Raw genomic sequence first — 25,119 nt, forward strand, 5'->3', positions numbered from 1 at the left:
CTGGCTGCCTTAGCGTGCTTAAACTAGTCTGGAAGGCCAAGAGAGGAGGATGAATGGAGCTTCTTCCACTCAAGGTCCCAAAATGATCCATTTTTAGGAACTGGAGGGTCCCTCCAGAATAGAATAGAGGGTCCCTTCCTATCCCCCCTCCAAAATACATACACAAACTACTTTCTGGAAAGTATGCTCTCTGTATTTGTCTCAGGATATCTGTGGTACAGGGTTTCATCCGGTATAAATAAAGTATAAAATCTTACAATTTGTTTTGTCATTATTTTAACAAAAATACTAAAAACTTATTAAAACCTGAAATCAAAGTGGGAAGGGAGATGCTAGCAATCACACAGGATTTGGAAACACTGGTAGAAAGTAGAGATTTAAAATGCTCATTCGGCAGGATAAAACCCTTCCCTCCCTGCCCCTGGCTTCGGGGCACGGCTGCAGGGCAGGTGCCTCAGAGGAGGGAATGCGGGGCCGAGCCACAGTTGGCCAGAGGCACCCTGGAGTCCAGCGCGAGGCCTCTCTCCTGGCCAGGCCTCAGTACCGTCCAAAGGGGGTGCTGTTCTGCTGAGGCTGTGTATCTGTGTGGATCAAAGACAGAGTTAGAAGTTCGGAAGGAGCCACGGCTGAGAGACTAGGAGGCGAGGCCAAGTGTGCAGAGGCTGCCTGGGCCATTCCACAGCACCAGCATCTCGGAGTCACAACAGAAGCTGGTGAACCTTCCACCGCTCGCCCCACAGGCCTGCAGGCATCACGGGTCTCTCAGCAGGTCAGGCCACAGCCACTCAGCTGAGCTTCCTCGACTCCAAGCCTCAGAAAGGCAGGGAAGTCTTTCCACAGTGAGGAAACTAGAGCGGCTTCTAGAGCAGTGAAGAAACTAGAGCAGGGGAATGGAAGCAGCAAGGCCTGAGCCTGGCTTGGCAGCCAAGCTGGCTTGCAAGGCACATGGACGGGACGAGGTGAGAGGGAGGCCCTGGCAGGAGGCGATGCGCTGGCTCCCTGGAAATGGCCCCTGTGCTTGCCAGCTTCCCCACCTGCACCAAAAGATCTCCATAGGTGCATGGCGAGCTAATTCTGAGGCCGCAAGGGTGCTCCCAGGAGACCCAGCTCCTTCTCCGCACCCAATTTGCAGTGATGGGGGAGGACCACCGTTCCTGGGGTGCAGTGGGGGGGGAGAGGGCCCTGGCCTTACTGGAAAGCTGCTGCTGGAGCTGCCGGACCAAGGCCGCCGTCTGCTGCTGCTGCTGCGTCTGCTGTAGACCCTGGCGCTGGAACTGCCGGGAAGAGGGGAGGAGGCGTTAGGAGGCTCCCAAGAACCACGGACGGGGAGAAGATGGCCGCACTGAAGGGGGAGTCTCCACACATACTCACAATAGGCTGCTGTGGGGGGAGCGCCTGCATCCCCAGCCCAGGGGGCTGGCCCTGTGCTTGTGGCTGGGGGACGGAGGGGACCTGGGGCTGCTGCTGGGGCTGCTGAGTTGGGGGCTGTGGTTGCGGCTGCTGCGGTGGCTGCTGCTGCTGCTGCTGTGGTTGCTGCTGCTGCTGCTGCTATGGGGGGGAAGCAGAAGGGCAGCCTAAGCAAGGCTGGGAGCCACAGTGCAGCCTCTCAAAACAGGCAAGCTGGGCCAAAACATTACAAAACAATCCCTGCTGACAAGTCAAGGCATGTCAGGGAAGAGCGGGAATAATTTTGGGGTGACGGAAATGCAATAATGAGGACAGTCGGAGTCACTGCCGTGTCGCTCATGGACCAACACAGCTGGGGCTCTTTCCCACAAGGCCTGGTCAACACACCTTCATCCTATTCCCTGCTGGAACTGAGTACATGTAACTGAAACCATCAGGATTGATGTCCCCCTTCCCGCCTCCCTCTGTTAGCATCTAGACTGGAGGCTTCCTCGCTCAGCCTCTCTTGCTCTGTGAAGTGCCAGGTACATTCCTGGCACAGCAGAAACCACCACCACTAAGAAAAAGCCTGTGGAAGTCCTTCCTCTGAAGCTCAGGTGGGGGAGTGCCCCTGCGCCAGCCTGCAGCTTTCACCCCAAACGAGGGGTACAAACAGCCTGAGTAGGGCAGTGGCAACGAGGTGGCAGGCAGCACCACTTCCTTCCTGCTGCAACAGCAGACAGGCAGAACAGCTCCACCCAAGCATGTTCCCAAGCAGTACGCCCGAGGACTGCTCTTCTCTGGGGCAAGACAACAGAGCTCCGCTAGCCCAGAGCCAGGCTGAGAACATGTGGAACGGCCAGCACTTGGAATCCCAAGCCGGTGGGCTCTGCACAGCAGAGAACGGAGAGCCCGTCAGACTAAACGGGGAAGCGCTGTGAGGGAGGGGAGACCAGCCCCAGCTCCGCTTACCCTCAGCATCTGCTGTTGCTGCCTCAGATACTGCTGCTGTTGCTGATCTGGCAGGAGCTGGCTGGGCCGGATCCCAGATGGGACGCCTTGTGCGCTCATGTGGTTGATCCCACTCATCATGGGGGTCTGCTGCATTGACTGATGAGGGAACCTGCAGCCAGGGGGAGGGAGCCTGGGTCAGGGGGACTTTGGAGCAGCCAAGTCAGAGAACACCCAGGCTGCAAACATTCTCGGGTGCAGCGACCAGCAACTGGACACGGCAGCAGCTCCGCTTCTGCTACTCAAATCGTCGCACAGGCTTGTTGGGGGCCGCGAGACCCTTTACTGCCTCGAGCGTGAGGTGTCAAGTGAACCATGCAGCCCCTCCCTGCCTTCCCCATCCCAACCCGCCCCAATCAGTACCTCTGTGCTGTGCTCAGGGTGTGGCCATAGCCAGGGGCCTGCTGGTGGACGTAGCCGCTGGGCCTCGGCATCGGCCTGGCGGGGTCGACGAAGGCAGGATTGGAGCTGGGGTGAGAGTTCTGGTAGGTCTGGTTGGCGTAGTTGGGGGGAACCATGGTGCTGGTTTGGGAGGGGTGCTGCTGGAGGCCAATGTGGGAGACGAAGGGGGTGTAGCCCTACGAGGGGTTAAAGTCACAGCTGGCATTAACATCACACGTCTCTGCAACTGGAGTGGAGCGAAGGGGGCAGAAAGGGATACCCCTGCAACTCTGATCACTGCCGTCTTGGGAGGACTATTATTTAATGAATTTATAGTACACCTGTATTGTATTGTGTTTATGATATCAGTTGCCTTTCACCCATACGTTTAGGGCATCAAGGTGGCTGATAACAGAAACACAACACAACATACAAGATTGCAACAATATTAAAACATTAAATATAAAAGTTAAAACAATAAAAACAGATCGAACTCAACACGCTTTCTTAAATAAGGTCTACGAAAGTTCTTTGCCAAAGAACTTAAGCCCCTGTGCATAACTCCCAGTGCTCCTCCGTGAGAAACTTCGATAAGCAGACACAGAACTGGTTTCAACGTACGAAGGGGTCCAGAGACAGTATTCATCAAGTGAACAAGGGGGAGAATTTGTCGCCCCATCTTGGCAGACGGGGGGGGGGCGGAATGTGAAGTCCGTGCAACCCCCATATGCCTAAATGGCAAAAGGGCAGGAAGCTGCCGGGACTCTACCCTGCCTCCAAACGTGCCAGGTTTCCTCTGCTTCTAAACTGAGAGGCCATTTTGGGATGGGGACAGAAAGTGTGGACTCCCCCGCTGCAGGGTCTTCCTAAGCTCACCTGCGATGGCTGCACAGCTCCATAGGCCGGGGCAGGAGCCATCTGGCGCACGGGCGGCTGCCCCAGCATCCCCTGGCCCTGCTGGAGAAGCAGCAGAGAGATCCGGTGAGGGACACTGGTCCGGGAGTGGGCCACGTGCCTGGCCTGAGGCAGCAGGGCTGAGCGGCCCATTTCCAGCCACAGCTGGCAGGCAAAGATGAAGAGCCAGGCAGCCAGGAGACAGCGACATCCTGGCACCAGCCCTTGTGCTGGACGCAAAGAATCCACCCTGCAGAAGCAGGACTCTGCCACCCAAACCCTCTGCCTGCCTGCCTGCCAGAGCAGGGCTGGGGAAAGCTCCCAGGGCGCTGAGCACCAGGATGCACGGGGGCAGCAGGGCTCTCCAGGGTGGGGTCCTTACCAGCTTGGCCTGCAGCTGCTGGCGAAGCAGCTGCCCCTGTGGGACAGGGCCCTGTTGCCTGTAGAGAGCCGCCTTGTATGAAGGGTCCATCCCCATCATGCTCCCCATGCCTGTGGGCAGCACCCCGGCGTAGGGAGGGCGGCTGGGAACCAGCTTGCTTATTGGCATGCGCACCGGCCGGTAGGAGGTGTCCAGGCGAGGGCCGCCTGCAGAGAGGGGGAGAGAGAGGGAGTCTTGACACAGGGGAGGGGGCCAGGAAAGGCTCCCTCCTTCCTCTTCCCACTCACCTGCAGGCAGAGGCTGGTTCTGGGCATAGAGGCCCACTGGAGACTGCCCGTAAGCCAGCCGCGACATGGAGTTCCCGGCCGGGTGGTGCAGGAGCTCGGTGGCCATGCCGCCTGCATAGGAGACCCCTCGGCCTGTGCTCAGGATGTAGTCCTGGGGGAGAAGGAACCGGGACAAGGCATCACACAAACAGTCACAAATGCTGGGGTGGGGGGGGGGAAGCTGCGCAAAGGACCCTGGAGAAGGAACATGACAAGTGCTGAGCAAAGGAGGGGGATTTCCAAGGGCTGAAAGCTTGCTGGCCTGGGATGAGACCCCTGCCCTCCAAAACAGAGACAACCTGAATGTCAACATTTGCCTTGGGAAACAAGGAACAAACTGGAGTGTGAAGCGAGTTGAGAACAGACCAGCACCGATGCTGGAAAATCTCCCCCCCCCCCTTTTCCCCATGAAACATCAGAAGAGGAAAGAAGAGAGTTCCCAACTAGACCAGGGCAGCAACAGCAGCAGGGCTGCCAACTAGCACACCAGGGGAGGGACTGTCAAGGGCACCCTGGAATTCTCAAGACATGTGAATGGGGACTGCTGATGCCCTTGGCCAACACACTCGGGAGTGAGGGAGGGGCTGCGGCCTGGTGCGCAGCTGCTGTATTGGGGGTAAACCAGGCAAGCACCTGGAACAGGTCAGACACCTGCAGGGCTGGGGAGGGGTCCGGGGACAGCCGCAAGAATGCCCCCACCTCGTTCTTGCTGGCGGCCTGGGTGCGCTTCTTGTTCTTGCTGGCCTTCTTCTTGGGCTCTGCGGAGGTGCTGGTGGGGTTGGCGCTGGCCTTCTCCACCTTGGCTGGCTCTGCCGCCTTCTTCTCTGGCTCCAGGGCCACAGGTGTGGGGGGCTCCTCCTCCTCGGGGGGCAGGGGCAGCGGCTCCAGGTAGTAGCTGCGGGGTTTGGGCTTCAGGTGCGTGTGGTACAGCAGCAGCCTCTGCTGCTCCTCAAAGCGGGAGACCTTGCGGTCCACCCGCACTGTTCCAAACCAGCCCCAGGAGAGGGGGGCGGAGTGCTTCAGGCCCTCAAACAGGTCCCAGGGAGAAATCTTCTGCTTGGTGGACACCTGCAGGCCCTGGGGAGGCAGAGAAGAGGATAGCTGAGGGGCCGGCCGCAAGAGCAGCCACGCACTGCAGCACGAGCAGAGAGGTCCTGATCGCTCTTCTCTGCAAAAGAAAATTCAGAAGCAGCCAAGTACAAATTACAAACAGGAAACTCTAATCAGAACGTTCAATCAAACCCAACCCAAAATGCAAAACCAGAAAAAATACAGAGTTCATCCTGCTGCTTCAGCCCGGTGGCAATCAAAGCACACACCAGGCAGCCTCCCTCAAAAGTCAGAGGGAGGGAAACAAAGATGGGGCAAAGCAGGCTCCCCTTGGAAGGGCAGTCCACCACAGCCGTGCTACTACCAGAAAGGCCTTGCTCCTTGTATTCACCCTCAACTCCTCTTACTCCTGCACTGCCCAGTCTGGTCTGTCACCCAACCACCACTGCCAAAAACACCCCTCCCCTCCCCTCCCCTCCCCTCTCCTCCTTCTGCGGTCTCTCTTCCAGCATGAGCCCGTCTGGAAAGAGCCCCTCCTTCTCTCCTGCTGACATGCCTCCTGATGGCACTAAGTGTGATCAGTGTTCACGTGGGGGGAGGGGGCAGCCCTCCAGACCCTCACCTAACATTCAGGGTCAGAGAGGGAAGAACCAGCACCCTGAATGGAGCCCAGAAACAAACACTGAGACCACAAAAGGCCCGCCTCATCTGCTAACCCAAGACGACTGATGGCAGCAACATTTTGAACCAGAGAAGTTTCAGGTGCTCTTCTCAGGCAACTGTCTAGCCTGGAGGCGACTCAGGAGCAAGCCTGCTTCCTTCAGCCACCATAGAGCCGCCAGCTGCAGCTCCAGCATAGGACACCATCATGGGCAGGAAGAGGCCTGTGAACTGGGCCATGGGGGGGGGAACAGACATGGAAAGATGGAAAACTACTTGCCTCCTTCTTGAAAATGGAGTCAAACCCAGCAATCTTGTTGCCTTTCGTGTCAATGAGGGAGCCCTGCGGCTCGCAGGTGATCACGTCCCGGGTCTGCTTGGGCAGAGGAAGCAGCTGGCGCACTTTCTCCAGGCTGTCAGACTGACGGTCACCCAGCTCCTTCTGCAGGGACAGGGAAGCCATGGGCAGCTGCTCCCATATGCCTCCACACCCCACTGCCCCTGGAGACCTAGCAGACCACAACGCTTCCTGGCCCAGCCCCTGCCCAAAGGCCAGACCATCTACCTGCCTTTCTGGGGCAAGGGGGCAGAATGGGCTTTGCTGCCTCCCCACATCCTTAACTAGCAATAACAGGATTTGCAATGCAGCGCTAAACATACCGGCACCTTGCCTTGGTTTGCAAACTGTGTGCAGATCACAGGACAGACACACTCTGCAGCCCCCCCAGAAGCTCCCCTCCTTACCCGGAGCTTTTTGACCAAGTTCATGTAGGCCCGCTTGTTCTCCTCCATGCTGCCCTGTGAGATGCTGGACATGTCAGCAGCCAGCGTGCCATTGATTAGCACACTCAGCATGTCCAGGACTGTGGTGAAGAGCTCACTGCAGGACGAGAGAAAGAGTCACCGGGGGGAGGGCAGCGGGTTTCCTCCTCCCCAGCCCTGGCCAGGATTTCCAGGAGGCAGAGAAGCTGCCCTCCCCACACAGCCCTTCCATCCTGAGACCGTGGACCAAGTACCCCAAGGCAGGGCTGCCTGCAAGGGCCCCTCCAACTTGCCCGCAGGCACCACCCGCCCCTAGCACCTCTGCAGCAAAGAGAGCTGCTCCCCACGGTCCAGGGCGTCCTGACAGCAGCCACTGAACACAGCTGCTGAGGCTGGCCAAGAAGGGGCAGGCGGCAGCAGCACTCACTTGTTGGACTGCATGTCGACGGTGCCACTGCTGATGATGTCCAGGAGAAGCACTGCCCACTCCGTGGTCTGCTGCGTGCTGCGCTGCACTGTGTCAAACATGCCCCCCACCTGGCGTGAGGAGGGAGGAGGAGGCCAGCATCAGAAGTGGAGGTGGCACCTGGCACCACGGGCAGTAAGCGCAAGATGCTCAGGAGCAGCTTCAGGGATGCCCAAGACCCAAGGCCTTGCACCACTCCAGAACAGTCAGGCCCCAAGAACTGGAGCAGACCTCCCGAGTGTGCACACAGCAGAGGCCCAAGGCTTGCCTGCCGTGGCTGTGCTGCTGGGAAGGAGGGCCAGAGCCCACCCTCGGATATCCAGTTCTGCCACCTGGAGGAGCTCTTTGCCCCCCCCCCGCCATGGCAGTACACTGGGAGTCGGAGGAATCGCAGTTCCTTCTCTCTTGTTCACACGTGCTGCTCACCAGGTTGAGTCGCAGCTTTAGGGCCTCGTGCATCAGCTGCTTGGCCTTGCAATCATCCTGGTACTGATCCTCTCGCCAGTTGGTCACTATCTGGGGGAGGAGAAGAAGCAGGAGCCTGTGGTTGGCCAGACAGACATCCACACTCCCTTCTTGCACAAGAGCCACGACTTCTGCCAAGAAGGGCTCGGAGTACTGCTGGACTGCTTGTGCAGCTGAGACAAGCTATTGCTCATGACTGGCCCCGAGGTCAGACAGCAGATCCAAGGACTGCTCAGTCACCGGTCTTGTACCCTGGGAGGGCCACAGCAAGGCAGCCCATGCCAGAGAGGCAGGAAGGGCTGCCGCAGCAAGCAACATCACCTCCAGGGTGACCCAAGTCCCCGTGCCTCTTCCTCTAGAGTCCAGTCGCTCCACGCCCCCTTCCCCAACTGACCACGCTGGGGCAGGAGTGGAGCAAGGCTCCCCACAGACCCACCTGCTGGACCTGGCTGTACAAGGAGGTGAGGAGGCCCTCACGCTGCTCATCCTGGCCTTTCAGGCACGTCAGCACCAGGGAAAGGAATGGCTGCTGGCTCAGCAAGGACATGCTGCAGGCGAGAGAGGAAGAGTGCAGGTCTGGGTGTCGGCTCTCGAGAAGCACCTCCCCACTCCACCCCCAGCCACGCCCCCTCACCTCTTCTGCTTCTGCCGGTCCCGCTCCTTCCGCGACGAGGAGCCCAGGTGCTGCCCCTTCTCCAGCTCGTCCCCCGCAGCCTTCAACACGTAGCCTTGCACGGAGGTTGGGAGCTTGGCGATGAGCGGGGCCACCAGCCACACGCCAGATCTCTCCAGGGAGCTGTGCATGGTGGGGAGGCAGGCGGGGAGTCAAGCCAGCCCCTGACGGTCAGCCTGCCCGCCCACCCCTGGCCTTTCCACACACTGACCTGAGGATGGGCTTGGCCTTGGTGCTGGCAGGCACGATGCTGGTGGAGCTGCCCAGGCTGGCGATGCCGTTGCCGGCCGAGTTGGTCTCGGCTGACTGCTGGAACACCTCGATGGTGGCCTTGGCAATGTTCTCCAGCAGGGAGTTCATTTCTTGCTGCCGGGGAACAGGCGACACACACCTTTCAGGCTCCAGGACGGGGCTGCTCTGGGGCTTCCACTTCCCGCCCCAGGACTCGTCCCTCCCAATCCTGCCTGCAGCTGCCACTTGCAGGCGCCCAGAGTGCAGCCCAGGGAAACCCCCACACCACACGTGCCCCCCCCAAATCCACAACAGGTGCTCACATTGTTTGCTGTCTGCTTGATCATCAGCTGCAGCTCCAGCAGCGACTGGCGCATGGTCCACTGGTCCAGGTTCTGAAACAAGCCCAGAGAAACCGTCACCCACCCGAGTCACTTTCCGGTTGCCAACACCTCTACCCCTCGGCCCGTTTTCCAATGCAAGTCTAGGTTTTGGGGACCCTACTCCCAAAAAAGAGCTGTCCTTCCAGCTCTTCCCTGGCCTTCTCCAGCCCTCCCCGCAATCCCAGCTCCCTCAAATCATCTTTCACATGGCTCCACGGACTGATGTCAGAAGTCCCACCTCCTGGACACCATCCTCAGCCCTTCTCACACTCCGCACACACGGCTCAAACCTCCCTCTCCGCTGTGAGGACAAGAAAGAAAAAAGCTACGTGCCTGCAAGAATTAATTCACCACTCAGGGCTGAAGCTTTGCCACAACCACACTTCTAGTACGAGTGGCAGCAAAACCACGCCATGCCACAGGACAAGCTTTGCCTGCAGCCCACCAAAAAGCTGGTGTGTGAAGATGGCCCCTCCGACCTGCAAAATGCGCTTGATCCGCTGCCGCTGGGGGTTCTCCCCCTCCTCACTGTCGAGCAGCCGGTGTGGGTAGCAGATCAGCTGCATCAGCCTCTGGGCCTGGGTGCTGCTCAGGACAGGGTCCTGCAGATCATTGCTGTCTTCGCACAAGGACTTCAGGCACCGCTCCCCCACCCACTCCTGCAGGCAGAGAACACGCACAGTCTGATGGCACCCGGGTCAGGCCAGGAGGCTACAGCCTGAATGCTGCGCCACAGAACAGAAGGTCGGCGGCCCAGTGGTGTGCCCTGCTCCAGTTGCTGCATTTGCTGGTTGGAGGACTGAGCGATAAAAGTGCCCCTTAGGGCTGTAACTCAGTGGTCAGCACACGATGCTCATGCAGCAGTGCCAGGCTCGCTACCTGGGCCCCCTCCAGCTGGAAGGACAATAGGGGGAGGAGACTCTGGCCTTGGGGACTGCCAGTTTGAGCGGACTCGGCAAGAGGGAGCAGCCAACCAGAGAGCATCCAGTTCCCTGACCCAAAGGGAGCCTCTCCAGAGTGCTACACGTGACTCAGGAGAAGAGCTCACAGCAGGAACAGACCGCTGGGCAGAAACGGAGGGTGGAGGACAACTGAGTAGGGAGGACCCTCCCCGTCCCACAGCTCGTCACTATCTCCCGGTTTTGAGGGGAGAAAAGTGAGCTGACCTCATCTTGAAGCTGATCCGCAAACAACCCTGGGAAGGCAGATGGGCAAAGCCAGGAAGAACCCAAGGCAGTTCTGGCTGCTGGATCGGCTGAAGTGGGTCCAGCCAGTCCAGCCTCCCATTTCCCAAGCGGCCAACAGGGGAAGCCCACAAAGAGGGCACAAAGGGAACAGCCCCCTCCCACAGTTGCTCCCCAGCACCTGGAATTTGCCTCTGGACATGAAGGGCCAACACACTCACCTGCTGGCAAATGCTTCTCAGGACATACTTGGCGTAAATGTCCAGGCTGGCTGTCTCTATGGAGACCATACGGCTGGCTGGCTTCTTGTCATCCTCCATGAGGTCATCTACCCCTCCCGGGTGGGAAAAGCCAGAGCACTTCAGTTCGGCATCCCCTGAAACCAGGAGCCAGCATCAGCCACCGCCATGACCTGCACCTGGGAGCTCCACTTCTCTGCACCCAGGCTTCCACCCCCAGGGAGGCACCCCCTGACCTCCAGCCCCCTGCCCAAGCACATACCCAGCACAAAGACCGCCTTCAACACGGCAAAGACAGCACCATCCACAATGCGGTTCTGGGAAGCAGCCAACAAGTGCCGGTCACAGGAAGAGCGGATGCTGACCAATGGCTTGCCTGGATGGACGGCACACAAGAGAGGGAGGTGAAAGCTCCTCCAGGAGGTGCCATGGGAAGAGAACAGGCCCAAGGGAGAGAGGGCGCTCACTTACTGCTGTCTTGCTGGCAGGGGTTCAGCTGTGGAGTCTTGAAAAGGTGCAGCAAAATCCGGCAGGTGAGGCGGGCCCCAGGCTCTGAGTCTTGCTCGCTGCAAGCTGGAAACAGAAAACCCGGATCTGAGCCAGACAGCACCTTCAGACTGGTTCTGGCCAGCCCTCAAGGCGAGGGCAGCTCCGCTTTTCCCAGCAGCAGCCTGGGTGGGCAAGACAGGCGCTCACCAGCATTGAGCAGCGAGGGGATGGCAGCACAACGGATCAGGTCCTCCAGGAGGAGGCACTGGCGGGCGATGAGGATGGCCACAAAGGTGGCGAGAGAGTCGTGGAAAGACAAGTCGCTCACCTGCAGCCAAGGACAACAGAGAGGAAGGGGCTTGCTCAGAACTGGCACTGCTCAAGAACTGGCACATGCTCAAGGCGGTGATGGCTGGATTCCTGCCACAGCCTCTGGCAGGGAGGAATGTCCAAAACCACTGCCACCCCTCAGGTTCTAGAGGAAGCTCCGTTGCTGCGAGACACACAGACCCGGAGGGAACAGCTCTCCCCAGGCAGCTGAAACCTCTTGCACTTTGATTTGCTTCTAGACCTCAATAGAGGTGTTTGGAAAAATCCTGGCCAGGGTGTCTCCTACAAGTGACATTCTTGCAGGCCGGTTTATCCTGCCCCCAGCCCCACAAGGTTATACTCCGCCACCCTCCTGCCTCTTGGGGGAGGGGTCCTGTGGCAACTGCAGCCACAACCGAAGTGGGTAATTTTCCCAAGGCAGAGGTCAATCACTGGGCTGGGAAAAATACTCTGGGACAGTGTTCTTCAGTCTTGGGGCTGGGACCCCAATGGGGTCGCAAAGCCTCAGTTGTGGGGTTGTGGCAACTTACAGGAATGAAAAAGGTTGAAGATCACTGGACTAGAGTACCACCAGGTAAAGGCGGAGGCACCTGGTGTACACCCTCAGATACCAGGAAAGGGTGCCCCAGTCCTGCTCAGATTCTTAGCAATTCTGCTAAAATAGCTTTCATTAGTGCCCAGTTTCATGACACATTTTCCTGCCTTCTCTAATCAGAATATCTGGCTACAGTGAACAGTGCTGGAAGGGCCTTATGGGGGTGGGGAGTGGGCGGCAATGGGGTGGAGGTGGGTCAAAAGGGTCCTGGGAGGGGAGTGGGATCAATGATGGGTCCCCAGTCTCGCTGGGTTGTAGCACAAAACAAGTTGAGGACCACTGCTGTAGAAAGCAGTCTCTGCGGGGATCTACGTGCAGCAGTTCTTCATGCCCGCAGAAGACACACATGGCCATCAAACAGGGAAACTGCAGAAATGTCAACCAACAGGCCTGAAGACCAGGCAGGAAAGATATGGCCGATTTCAGCACTGTCAAAGGCTTGCAAGAGTTCTCGGAACGGAACATTCACTTGCCTGGCCACATACACACTGCAGAAGCCCTTGAGGGACATCTACACACCCGCCTGCCACCCTCCTGTCAGCTTCCCCCTCCTAGCCCAGGTCCTGCCCTTACGTCCACATTGCAGAGGAGGTCGTTGAAGCCGCAGGTTCCATTGTTGGAGGAGCAGCACAAGGCCTTCAGCACACCCAGCCACTCTGCACTGAGGGTCTTGCAGTAGCCAGTCAGCTCAGCACACAGGATTGCAATGTCATTCACCCTGGGGAGGCAGAGGCAATGGCCATGGCTTAGGGGGGCTTTATGAGGAAGTTAGACAAGTTCATTGAAGCTCACTGGCGGTTATTATGCATGATGAAGAAGATGAATCCGCCATGTTCAGGGGCAGTGTGCCACTATATACCAATCATTGAGAGCCACAGTGGGGGAAGGCTGCATCTCCACCTCTTAAGGTTTTCATAGAAGCATCTGAGAAACAAGGTGCTAGAAAAAACAGAACATCTGGCCCGACGTAACAGGGCTCTATGGATGAACCAACAGTACAGCTGGTCACAGGCCCAGAGCCGGCTCCAGCCCAGAGGCCCACTTGTTGATGGTGCCCCCCACCCAGCCCCTCTGGCCCTCACCTGTCGGGGTCATGGTGCCCCACACAGACATGCATGAGGGCATTGCACACAAAGCTGTAGCGGTTGGCTGGGTTGTCCGTGAGGCTTTTGCCCAGGTTGGTGTAGGTGAAGTTGTGTGCCGACGGGTTCTCGATGGTGTCAATCATGAACAGGGGCTCCCACAGCATGTTGGAGTCGGACGGCTCAACGTTGCAGTAGATGGTGTTCTTCACCTTGGAGCAGAAATCGCTGGCAGGGGAGGGAGGGAGGGAGGGAGGGAGGGAGGGGGATGAGATGAGTCAGGGGCTTCAGCAACCACTCCCTCAATCTCGCCCTGCCTGTGCCCCACCTCCACAGCCTTCTGGACTTGTTGCTTCCTGGCCTGCTCAAGCTGATGCTTGCTGGAGCTCACAGCCAGAGCTGGCACTCACCTGAAGAGCTCTCCAAATTTACTCTTGAGGTGACTGCAGGACGTGTACAAGTCATAGAGGTAGGCCAGGATGCAGCGCTCGGCTGAGGAGCCGTCAGAGCGATTCATTCCATGCTTCACCACCCCACACAGCCTGTACCAGAAGATAAGATGTGGTCGTGGGGAGGGGAGACACAGGGTGCCGTCCCCTCCTCCAGCATGGTAGGCAGAGCCCGTGGCAAAGGCTCTGGGCAGACGCAGCCTGGGGGGGTGACAGAGAGACCCCATCCCCTGGAACCAGACCCTCACTCCAAAACGGCAGGGCCCCACCGCGGCACAAAAAGGCCTCACCCTTCAAAGACTTGCGCCATCTGGTCCTGGTTGAGAATAAGGCAGGAGTGGTAGTGCCGCAGGACGGCCACGATGCAGAGGCAGAGGCTGGTGGTGTAGCTGCCCACCAGGTCGGAGGACTTCAGCAGCAGCTCCGCCTCCACCACGCTGAGCTCGTTCAGCAACTGCACCAGCACAAATGGGAGGGAGAGGGGATTAAGGGACCAGGCAGGACATCACACAGACATTCCCCTTCCCACCGCCAGCCTCCAAAGCAGGCCTAGTGTGGGAGCTGCAAGAACGTGTCTTAAGGGTACGTGATTAACCCATCACAAGGCGTGTGCGAGAGCAAAGAGGCCCAGGTTCATTTTCGCTTTCTGGCAGAACAGGAAAGGAGCACAAAGGGGCACGAAGGGGGCGCCTGGCATCGCCCCCTACCCCCGACACACACACCTGGATGGCAAAGTCAATGAGCCCGCTGATGTTGAGCGAATACTCCATCAGGTCGAAGATGAACTGGACGTGCTGCACCAGGGGCAGGTGGTACGACATCCCTAAGGCAAAGCTGGTGATCTGCTCCAAGACATTGCGAGATACCTGCGTTGGAGAGGGGGGGAGACACACAGACGTGCAGCAGGGACCGTCAGTGGCTGCCTCCCAGAGGGCAGAGAAGCGAGATGTGTGCAGCTGGGTCCCTGCCCTAACCCGCAGGACACACACCTGAGAGGTGACGAGGTGCTGGTCAAAGTGAGAGAGGTGCTGGAACTTTGCAAAGATATCCTCAGCGGTTGGGAAGGCCTCCGGCTTATTCCGTTTCCTTTTCTGGCCTTCCTCTCCTCCTGCCCCAAGCCAGACAAGACATACTGAGCTATGCTTAACTGCTTATATTCCACCATCCCAAGTTCTTAAATCTGCATGTAAGAATAAAACTGAGCATTGTCAATACAATATCAAGGAACCAGGAACCTAGAACAACAGCAACACTTTACAGCAGACAAAGGGCCCAACCCTCTACAACTCCCCAGCGCTGAAGGAAGGGAACAAACATTCCCTGACTTTGAGGAGGCCTCTGTGAGTGCCCCATTCCCCCCTCCCCCACCGCAGCACACAGCCCGTAGGCATGGCTGCAACCAGTGCTGGAAAGTTGGATAGGACTGGGACCTAATTCTGAATTGTCCAATGACCCCCCACCAAAGGCCCTGGTCAACAGCAGTTTCTCAACCTGACACATCAAAGGTTATTACAGAAGGCACCTGACAAGCATTCCACAAGTGGGGATGCAGCAGGTACACCCTGCCTTTTGAGCCCAGAGATCCCCACAGCAGCTTACAGCAACAAAAGAAACAAAGCAGGAGCCCCTCACCCCCAGCCAATGCCTCCCCTTGCCCCTCTAGCCCCTGGGCAACCCGTAGAGGATCCTTATGTCTCCGCCCCTCCCAAGGCACCAGACACCCCTCGCTGTCTGCCAGCCCTCTCCACTGCAGCCCAACACCACAGTTTGCATACAGCATTGCAGCCCAGACCCCTGCAGACCTGTCTCAGCTGTGCTCTTCCTGTTCAACACCTTCAGGATGTCTTTGGTTATCTTCTTGATGGCGTGCCGGGCCTCGTCACGCTGCTTCCCCACGCCGAAGAGGACCACCAGCCGCTGATTGCACTCATGGCTGCTCGACTCCTCCTGAGAAGCCAGAAATGGGAAAAGAGACGGGGGCCTGTGAACGTGGAGCCTCCGGGGAGCCCTCCCCACTAGTGGCCTTTCACAGCCTTCCTTCTCTATGAAGCGGCCTAAACCTCTGTCAAAGTTATGTCAGCCAGCAGCCATCGCTGCTTTGTACGTCTGCAAACATCACACGCCAACGATGCACTGTGCAAAGGACAAGCTCCTCTCATCTGTCCCAAATCCACTGCCAACACCCTCCCTCGGAGGACTCAAGGAGGGGAATTTCCTCTCTTGTAATAGATCAAAAATTCCCTTCCTGCATCTTCCAGATGATGCAAAGGCGACTGGGAAAGCACTCAAGCAGGTCTTCACAGATGAATCTGCCTTCTGAAAACACTGCTTCGAAACAAGCCCAGCACTGTGTGCCCCAACAAGCAGCATCTTCCCGGGTCCCAGGCAGAAAGAGGCCCTTCAATGGGAAATATGAGGATTGAGCCTGGGACCCCCACCAGCAAAGCTGGTGCTGCAGTAGTAAGTGATCCCCCCCCCGGTCGCCTGGCACCCCGTTCTCATTCACAGCACAGGCCAGCCGCTCTCCTACCTGAGGGATGGGGAAGTGGGTGGAGTACTGGATGTGTCGTGGCTGGTCGTAGAGCGAGGCCAGCAGTCCATCGGCAGCCCTGTCCTTCAGAAGGGGCTTGCTGTCCTTCTCTGGATCCAGTTTCTCAGGGGAAGGGCTGGCCTTTGACTCGCAGTGCATGGGGGGAGAGAACATCTTGGGAGAGAAAGACACAGACACAAGGCCTGGTGAGCACATGAGCAGGGCAGAACTGTGACACCCGCTCCCCAAAAGGGCAGCCCAAAAGGAGATCAAAGCAGAGATGTCAGCAAGTGACCTGCAACCCAAGAGAGGCAAGCTTCTCACTCATAGCGCACCTTTCATCAAGCACCCAGGAGCATAAGAAGCCCACCCACAGCAAGCTGGCTACAGAGGATCCCCAATGGCTTCCTTCTGTCTCTCCCACCCAAGTTCATACTGTCAGGACCATCTGACACTTCCCCCCCCCCCCGCCTGGCTCCATCCCACATTTCTGTCTCCAGCAACCTCTCCTTGTATAATCAAACAGAAGGTCAGGGACCAGGCTGTCTGAAGCACTGCCTGCTTCCACAAGAACCAGTCCAGCCCCTTGACTGGCCTCAGATGTTCTCTGCCCCACATGAGTGGAATATACTGGGTGGGAGCCAGAGACAGACCATTCTGGAGGTGACCCCATAGCTGTGAAATCCTTTTCAAACTGCTGTTTGCAAAAAGTGTTTGGAGATCTCTTATTTCACCTGTTTTTGGACTGTAATCTTATGAGATAAATACAATTGTAACTGTTTTTAGACTGTTGCGCTTCTATCGGTTTCTGAAATGAGCTTTTTATTATTGTGCTTCACTGATTTTAATTACTCTTTATGGTGAGAGCTGCCTTTGTGCCTATGTTTAACAAGAAAAGGTTAAAAACAAACACACTGGCACTTAGGGAGGAACAATTCTTATGGGCTGCCCTCTTGGTGAGGTGAATCGTCCCAGACACAGGAACGACAAGAACACAAAGGGCTGTCTCTCCAGCACCCTGCAGGGATGCTTGTGTGAAAAAATTTGGGGGGGGAGGGGGAAGCACAGGCCTGGAGGTCTCAAAAGAGCACAGCCAGGATCAATCTAACAACGAAATCGTACCGCGAAATCTGTCTTCTCCATGTCATCAAAAATCACGCTGGAATTGTGATCTATGTCCATCTGGCACTCTGACAGACCTGTGTCCTGGGAGAGACAGGAAACAGGAGCAGCCACTCAGACCCTCAAAGCCCACAAGCACCAGCCCCTCGCGCCCATCACAAGCACACCCCTTCCCTGGCATCTTCCTGCCCCATGCCTGTGCCAGGCAGACCACACCTCCAGCTTGATGCTGCTGTTGCCCTCCCCCTCCTTCCGGTCGTGCTCCTCAGCAGTGTCATCAAAGGGCGAGGGGGGCCGTGGGCCGTGCACATCGACGGCCAGGTCGCCGCGGGAGATCAGCGTGCACATGTACATGTTGTGCGAGAAGACGTCGTGCCTGATCAGCTCGCAGAACAGCAGGACCAGGTTGAAGAACTCCACCTTCTCATTTTCGTTGCTGGGGTCGGCTGTGGAGAAAGGACCAAGAGCATGAAGGCGAGGAAGCAGCCTCCTCCACCTGTCTTGGCAGAGCTGCGACCTGCCCACCTGCCTTGCTCACACCGAAGGGGAAGTAAAGGCAGGACACCCCCCCCCCCCATGTCAGGGGTGAGCTGGCCATCTTGGACCTCAGCCAGCCCCAGGACTCAAGGAGAATGGCAAAGGAACCCGTACTTAAAACGGGGGCCTGGGTGTCCAGGAACTGCATGAGGACATCCTGGAAGACAGGAGCACTGCCTGACGAGAGAGATCCTGAGGAGATGGAGCCCTTCTCATCCACAGCTTCCGAGTCCCCACACCTCTGGGGAAAAAAAAAAAGCACAGGCCCCATTAGCCCCCTCTTCTGGACTACAGATGGCAAGATCCATTTCAGCAGGATGCTGTCCTTTTCAACTCTGTGGGCCGAAGGGGTTATTCTCTCAGCATGCTCAGGCCCTCACCTGGGGGCAGCAGGCCCCCCAAGCCGCCTTGCGACTGCAGCGCACTCCCCGCTGCAAGTCCACCACTCCGTCTCCTCTGGAAACAGGCCCCAGCGCTCACCTCTGCCTCGATCTCCGAGTGCCGCTTCTCCAGCAGCTTGGCCACAACCATGGCCCTGTGGCGCCCAGACCGCTTGTGGCTGACGGCCCACTCGCACAGCAGTGCCACCACTGCATCGTCATCGGGGGAGATCTGGCGGGGAAAACAGTCTGCGCTGAGCACTGGAAGAGCCAAGGCTGGTCCAAGAGCACGGCCAGCAGTCTACCCGCTAAGCTTTCTGCAGGCTACAGACGGGCACAAGGCCAAACTCATCCCCACCCCTTGCTTGGGGGCATCACACCCTGCTCCTCCCTAGTCAGCAAGAAGGCTGGCAAGACCTCTTGCTCAGCACAGCCCAAGAAGCCGCTGCTCCCCTTCAGCCTCAGTCTGGCCCTGAGGGAATTTTCACCAGCTGCCCATGTCCCCCTCCTTGCCCCAGCTGCACGTCTTCAGGAGGCCAGTTGTAAGCATGGCATTTTCTTTATGCCTTTAAGAAGGTGACCAAGCTGCAGGAGGCTGCGCTGAATCATTGCTGCTGGTTTTGGGGGCAGGGTTGGGGGCCATTCTTTTTGTGTCGGTTCTTGCTAGGTAAATGTTACTGCGTATTGTTGCAGAACGTCCTGGGCGGCCCTGGTAGGAACACATGCTATCCACATTTTAAAATGAGTTAAAAAAAAAAAAAGGCATGCAGTATGAAGGGGCACTTGGAAAGATTTAGCAGGAGTCCAAGTGGAAAACCTGGGTTCTTGGAGCCTGCACTAACCCCGCTGCCTTGGCTTCCAGAGGAAAAGGTTTCCCAGCACTGCCCCAGAAGCCCCCACCTCGTGGCTGTCTTTGCTGGGCCCCACTCCAAAGATCCTGTTGTACAAGGAATCCAAAGAATTGCTGAAGTCTGATCTCTCAAAACTGTGGCTGTCGAGAACCTCCAAGGTGTGCAACACCCGGCCGATGGTGAACCCTGGAACAAGACGAAAAGCACAAACTCAGAGGCCCAACGCGCTAGCATATCTGGGGGCGGGGTTGGGAGGCAGTACCCATGGGGAGCATGCTGAGGGGGGCAGTGCTGTACCCCCATCCACTGCCGCTGTGGCACACTCAGGGCGGCTGCGCACTGCTCTGAACGTCGGCCTGCTTCCCCCCCCCACTTTTTCCCAAAGGGAAACAAACAAGTGGCCACTCAAAGCAGCAGCCCACTTCTTCCGCTTTGAAAAAAACAACAAAAGAAGTGGGCAGCTTCTTTTGTTCATGCGTGTTCGTGTCCGTGTCCTTTTGTTCAGATCGTGCATAACCACTCGGAGTGAGCTGGAAGTAGTTGTGGTGACATCATCAGGTCACTGCAATTATTTCCAGGTCAGACACGCGGGAGGGGGCTGGCATTTGCATTCCTAGCCCCAGGCAGCAGAAAAGTTAGGAACACAACTGGCTCGATGGCAGCAAGCTCTCCAGGCAGAGGCCAAACTGGCCAGGCTGCTGGGGGAGCCTAGCACAGGCTCATCGCCACAAGGGGCAAGGAGGAGGAGGAAGGACAAGGTGAGGTAAACAGCCAAGCACAGAGGGAGGACGAGGGACCGCAGGAGACCCAGCCAGCCTCTGTGTGGGAAGAAGGATGTGCAGAACAAGAGTGGCGGAGTCTCAAAGCAGGCTACCTGCAGTGGCTTCTTGGCACTTGTCAAAGGACCACCGCACCTCCACTGCCTGGCCTCGCTCCTTTATCTGCTGCTCAATTTCCCGGAGCTTCGCGCGAACCTAGGAGAGGATGGTGTAAAGAGCTGTGCCCCAGAAGCACTGAAAGGGTGAAGCACAGGCAAGATGGCACGGGCTGGAGGTGGCAAGGCTGGGGCGCGTTCCTAGCAGCCTCTCTGGATCAGCTTGCAGCAGGGCCCAGTGCAAGCAGGTACCTGCCTCCGCGGCACGAGGCTCACCTGCTGCATGAAGGCAGAATTGACTCCTGGCATGGGCAGGTTGGAAGGAGCGATGGGCAGGTGGTCCAGTGGTGAACCTGTTTTGATCCTGCTGTCGGTAAGGGAGTAGTGCCAGACAAGGGCACTGGGGCAGCACAAAACAATACTCTGGAGGAGGGAGAGAGAGAAAAAAAACAGAGCACTGAGCTCCCCAGAAGGCTGGCCATGCCCTCTTCCCCTTCCCCAGTCTGACCCACATGGAGGCTTCAGGCCCATCCCTGCTCTCTGGGGACAGCCCTCGATGTACACTAAGCGGCACAAAGTGAGTGTTTTCCACAAGCCCCAGTCCATGCCATGTCAAAGCCCAAGGAGAAGCTGCCACCACAGTCACATGTTGCTCCCCCCTTTGCTCCACCTCAATGCCCTTTCTCTGTCTCGACTGCCTCCCCTGCGTTGAACTGCAGGATTCAAGTCCCTCGGAGCAGGGACATGTCCTCTTGCACCCTGCAAAATGCCATGCAATGCCACGTGGCACTATGGAAACCAACAACAAGGTGCCCGGCTTCACTCTCCCCATTTCACCCGGTGCTCCAGTTCACTCTATAGCAATCAGTCTGATGCTTCCTCTCCCCCTCACTGGCCGTCCTGCCAACCTTAATGGACTGAGCAAAGCACTCTGGGGGCACACCCCAAAGACCCTTTTGGTCAGCATTTTCCCATTTACAATCTCATTTGACAGGTGTCCCAATGTACTCCAGGAGAGCAAATACTGTGATTGTTTTCCCCTGCCGCAAGCGCCAATCTCACACTCACACACACACTTGCCTGTAGAATACAGCTGAGCCCAAAGACCACGGGGCGGTGCTGGGGGCAGAGCAGCAAGTCGCTGAAGGGACTGGGAGGCGGGTTTCCCGCAGCCGGCTGAGGGGTGGGCGTGGAAGGGAGAGCAGGGGCAGTCTGTGCTGCGAGGTGGTGGGCAGGGTGTCCGCCAGTGCTGTCCAGCAGCATGGCCAGCCTCCGGGTGCAGAAGTAGGCCAGGCGCCTGGACAAGTAGGCAGACTGTACAAATTCACTGGAATACTATTGTGGAGACAGAAAGAGAAGCAGTTCAGGACCAGGGTAGAGAACGCCTTCCAGAGGGAAAGAGGCTCGTGACAAGAGAGATGCAGAACCCAAAAGTGCAAACACCTTCTTTGGGCTGCAGAAGGCATGAAAGGGGGGTGGAGAAGCTGACCTGTAGCAGAAGGGGCAGCAGCAGTTTGAGGAGCTCATCTTCTCCTGGCCGGATCTTCTCAAAGCACTCAAGGACCCAGGTCAGGAACTCATGCCGGTCCAGCATCCCGTCCTGGAAGTAGATGGGCAGAACTGAGCAGGCAGGGTGGGGAGGCCTGTGCAGTCCCACTGGAAGACAAGCCTCACGCAAGGGAGGCAGGATGAACACAGCCCAAACAGGCAGCTCCTCCTTCCCTTCCACCCCACCTGGAACATGAACATGGCCAGCTTCTCATTGTAGTCCCACTGCTTCACACAGTGCTCCACGTCCTGGGGTAAGAGGTTGGAGGGTGACCCGCAGGTCTGGGCAAGCAGCTGTCGGTAGAAGTCAGCGATCTTCTGCAGCTGCTCCCACAGGTACTTTGTGATGATCTGTGTCCATTCTGGAAGGAAGAGCAGCCATTAGAACAGGCAGCAGGAGGAAAGTCTGGGTCCAAGGAGCAGGTCGAACAGCGCATGTGAAGGAGGCTCCAGGAAAGTCAGGAAGTTCATTCCTGCACCGTAGAAAGCTTTTGCAACATGGAGTAGCCCTTACCGCTGAACGGATCGATGACATGCCGCTTCTTCACCTTGGTCTCTGTGATGGCTGCGTAATACGCACAGGTCATCTTGATCAGCCAGGCTGCTCTCATCACAGGCACTGTGTACTTTGCCAGGTAACCAAAGACCTCCTCCTTTTTACTGAAGATGGGCACCTGCCAGGGGACAGAGCCCCAGAGCAGGAGTCAGGTGCTACAAGGATGCGTTCCAAACCAAGAGTTGTGCTTGGAAGCGGGGTGGGGCAGAGGCAGAACCAACAGCACAGAGCTCTCACTTGGCCTAGTGGTGGGCTGGCCAAGGCATCCCGCTTGTAAATTTTCCTGCAGCCTAGAGCCGAAAGACCCTTTCCAGCAGCTCTTCCACATCTGTTACTTCCTTCATGTGCCCCCAAACACCAATCCTATCCAGAATATCTCCTGCCACTGCAAACTGCTGCCCCAAATAATTCCTGCTTATGACTCCCATCCAGTTTCCTCTTCCTTTTCCAGCCCAGCCCGTGATTCCCTCTGCCAGAGGACAGCGCGGGAGTCCTCGCTACTTGTCAGAGCACAGTATCTAAGCCAAGTAGATCCTTCCCCAAAAGCCACACCTGACCCACTGGAAGGACATATTTAGTTCTAGGACACACTTTGGCCATCTGTACACTAACGGTGCCCCCTCCTTCCTGATGGCCTATTTGTTCTGTACCTTTTTAGCGAGGTGAGTGAGAGGCTTGGTCCCAGCCAGATCATTGAACCAGTTGTTGATAGCACTCTGAGAGCGTGCCGTCACCAGCCAGAAGTTGTCCTTCTGGTTCACCTGGGGTTTCCGGCGGCCCGTGTCAGGCAGAGTGTTGCAGCGTAGTTTTTCGGCAATAATACTGCTGAAATTTGAACTGATCTGGAACAGAGAATGAGAAGCTTGAGTCCTTCCCTTTGACATCAGAGGTTGGTGGGACTCCCCAGCACCTTCAGCACCACCTCTCCAAAACCAAATCTCACTCGCCTGAGCATCCACAATTCACCAAACACAGGCTGCCTTTGTCAATTGCCAGGCAGACAATGGGAAAGCTCTTGTCCGACAAGAACGCTTGTCCAAAACATCCCCGGAAGAATGGGGGGCTTCTGGGTAACTGATAGACATCACTGCTGCAACAGGGAGCCATGTCTAGACCTCTCGGAAGTTGTTCTCCAAGGAGGAGGAACAGGATCCGGAACCAACAACACTGATTCTGCCGGGTTAGAACCAACTGATGCGGGTGCCAAAGCAGACCAGATCAGAGCAGCTGAGGCCCTCACCTTGGCAGGGTTGAAATTGACATTCTTGGCACTGCCATGCTCATCCCCAGAGACAGCTGGTTGGTTGTTGAAACCCTGCTTCACGTTCAGAGCCGTCAGCTCATCCTGCAGGAGAAAAGGAGAGGTGCAGATGACACCAGAAGCTGTGGAAAATTAATAGGGAACAGCTCCATTTGCCATCATGCGTGCCCTGCCCATGAGCTTCCTGGGAGGGGGAAGTTCTGGTTGCCCACTGTTGGAGGGATCAGTGAGCTAGAAGAGGCTTCTGGGGATCTAATCCAGCAATGAAATTAGTTCAAAGACCAGATCTACCAAACACATATGGGAAGCCACATTATGTTTGTGACAGTAACAACCATACAGACTAACAAAATCTTCTGTCATCTGACAACATGCTCTCTGGCCTTCAAAGCCTCCTGCTACCATAGGTTTGGTTAGTTTTTAATCACAGCACAGGCCTGCCTGATGCTACCAGCTGCAACCCCTACAAAAGACATCTCTGTTTCCGAAGACGGCATACCGGATGTTTCAGAGAGAGAGGGGAAGACAGCAGAACGCAATCTCTTCTACATCCTAATGGGATTTGGGGAAGGGACGCAGGGAAGGAAGAAGCATCTGGTTGGTCAGGCCTGAAGAGAGCCATCACTGGACTAGAGAGAGCCTTTGGTCCAGTGACACGTGACATGAAACTGCCACAGACCAAGCCAGAACTTGGGTCCTTCTGTCCAGCGCTGTCTGCTGTGAGTGGCAGCAGCAGCTCTCCACAACCTCAAGCAGAGAGAGAGAGTGTATTTTACAATTCTACTGCCCAAGATCCTTTCACTGTAAGCACTGCAAACTAGAGCAGGGACTCTAGTCCCAAGCTAGGGTGGGGATCCGCCTGCTAAAAGCACAAGGCAGAGCCCTCTGCTTTTGCTCACTGGCAGGCAAAGCCGCCTCCTTCACCCTGCGTCCACCTTGCCTGGCTCGGTCTGTATGGCAGACAGTCTTCAAGGCCTCAGGCCTCTCCAGCCTGGCATCTCTTTAACTAGATATGCCAACCAAACAAACTGAATGCCCCGCTCCTTCCTCCCCGCAGTCACGGAGCTGCCTGAGGAGGCCTGTCAGACTGTGAACACCTCTTGCTCAGCAGCACCTCTTAAAAACGGCAGGAGAGGCTTCCCAGCTGACCATCTGGGCTGTCACTTGGGGACCTTCTGGATGCCAAGTGGGGACCCTGAACCACCTCCTGGCCAGAGGGAAGCCTATGGAGCCCTTGCACTGCGGAGGGGCTGTGGGGTTTCGGGTGCAATGGGGAGCAGGGGGTCCTGGCCCCCCACTGCCTGTGAAATGCCCAAGGCACCTTGCTGGAAGGACTATGTGGTTTGGGGGCAGGGGGTCCTGGCCTCCTCCCCTGACCACTTATGGGCTGCCCGAGGCACCTTGCTGACGGGGGTTGTGTGGTTCGGGGGCAGGGGGTCTTGGCCTACCCCCCCCCCACTGCTTGTGGGCTGCCCAGGGGGCCTGGTCGGGAGGGGCTGGTTGGGGGGCAGGGGGTCCTGGCCTACTCCCCCCCGACTGCTTGTGGGCTGCCCAGGGGGCCGTGCTGGGGGGCTGCGTGGCGGGGCGGGGGCGTGGCCTCGGCGGGGGCGTGGCCTGCGGAGGCCGGCCCCTCCCCACCTCCTTCTGCTTGGGGTCCTGTGGGTAGACGTCGGGCGGGCCGAGGCGCGGGCGCTTCAGCGGGCGGTGCTCGTAGCTGAGGATCCCGAAGGCCGCCATGGGCGGGCGGACGCGTCGCGGGCGGCGGCAGGCCCAGCACAACAAGGGCGCCGGCGGAAGCCGGTCCCGAGGCTGCCGGAAAGGGCCGCGCCTGGAGGCGGGCGGCGCCGGCGCTTCCGAAGCCCTGGGCGGAAGGGGCCGAGCGGAACGCGCGCGCCCCGGAACCAGAGCGCCGCAGCCGCGGGGGCCGGGGGAAAAGGACGCGCTCTGACGTCACGGGTGGGCGGGGGCGTGTGGGGCCACGCCCCTTCGCGGATAGGGATGTCCCGCCCTGCGCTGTGACCA

At 57.6% G+C, this 25,119-nt stretch overlaps 1 protein-coding gene across 2 annotated transcripts; it reads right to left on the minus strand.

Annotated features, from left to right (window-relative positions):
• Positions 1-443: 443 nt before the first annotated feature.
• MED12 (mediator complex subunit 12) lies at positions 444-24,925 on the minus strand. 2 transcript variants are annotated; one of them, XM_066639926.1, is made up of 44 exons: positions 24,736-24,925; positions 23,077-23,181; positions 22,487-22,678; positions 21,795-21,954; positions 21,467-21,642; positions 21,222-21,332; positions 20,813-21,067; positions 20,009-20,155; positions 19,733-19,832; positions 18,908-19,044; positions 18,108-18,239; positions 17,742-17,868; positions 17,307-17,536; positions 17,091-17,174; positions 15,969-16,142; positions 15,241-15,385; positions 14,428-14,546; positions 14,161-14,304; positions 13,729-13,892; positions 13,400-13,531; positions 12,990-13,217; positions 12,481-12,625; positions 11,190-11,310; positions 10,965-11,066; positions 10,756-10,869; positions 10,476-10,630; positions 9,550-9,729; positions 9,011-9,082; positions 8,668-8,822; positions 8,418-8,579; positions 8,220-8,331; positions 7,745-7,834; positions 7,280-7,389; positions 6,835-6,970; positions 6,371-6,532; positions 5,080-5,457; positions 4,342-4,492; positions 4,055-4,260; positions 3,655-3,735; positions 2,761-2,975; positions 2,359-2,509; positions 1,372-1,545; positions 1,193-1,274; positions 444-581 (listed from the first exon to the last, which is right to left on the minus strand). In XM_066639926.1, exons 1-44 carry the CDS (start codon positions 24,832-24,834, stop codon positions 538-540), a joined length of 6,459 nt encoding a protein of 2,152 aa, XP_066496023.1. In that variant the 5' UTR covers positions 24,835-24,925; the 3' UTR covers positions 444-537. The 2 variants fall into 2 exon arrangements, with proteins under 2 accessions (XP_066496023.1, XP_066496022.1); XM_066639925.1 differs by having other exon boundaries at positions 1,372-1,548.
• Between the last annotated feature and the right edge of the window lie 194 nt (positions 24,926-25,119).

Source organism: Tiliqua scincoides, chromosome 12, assembly GCF_035046505.1.
Source record: "Tiliqua scincoides isolate rTilSci1 chromosome 12, rTilSci1.hap2, whole genome shotgun sequence".
Taxonomy (NCBI): Eukaryota; Metazoa; Chordata; class Lepidosauria; order Squamata; family Scincidae; genus Tiliqua; species Tiliqua scincoides.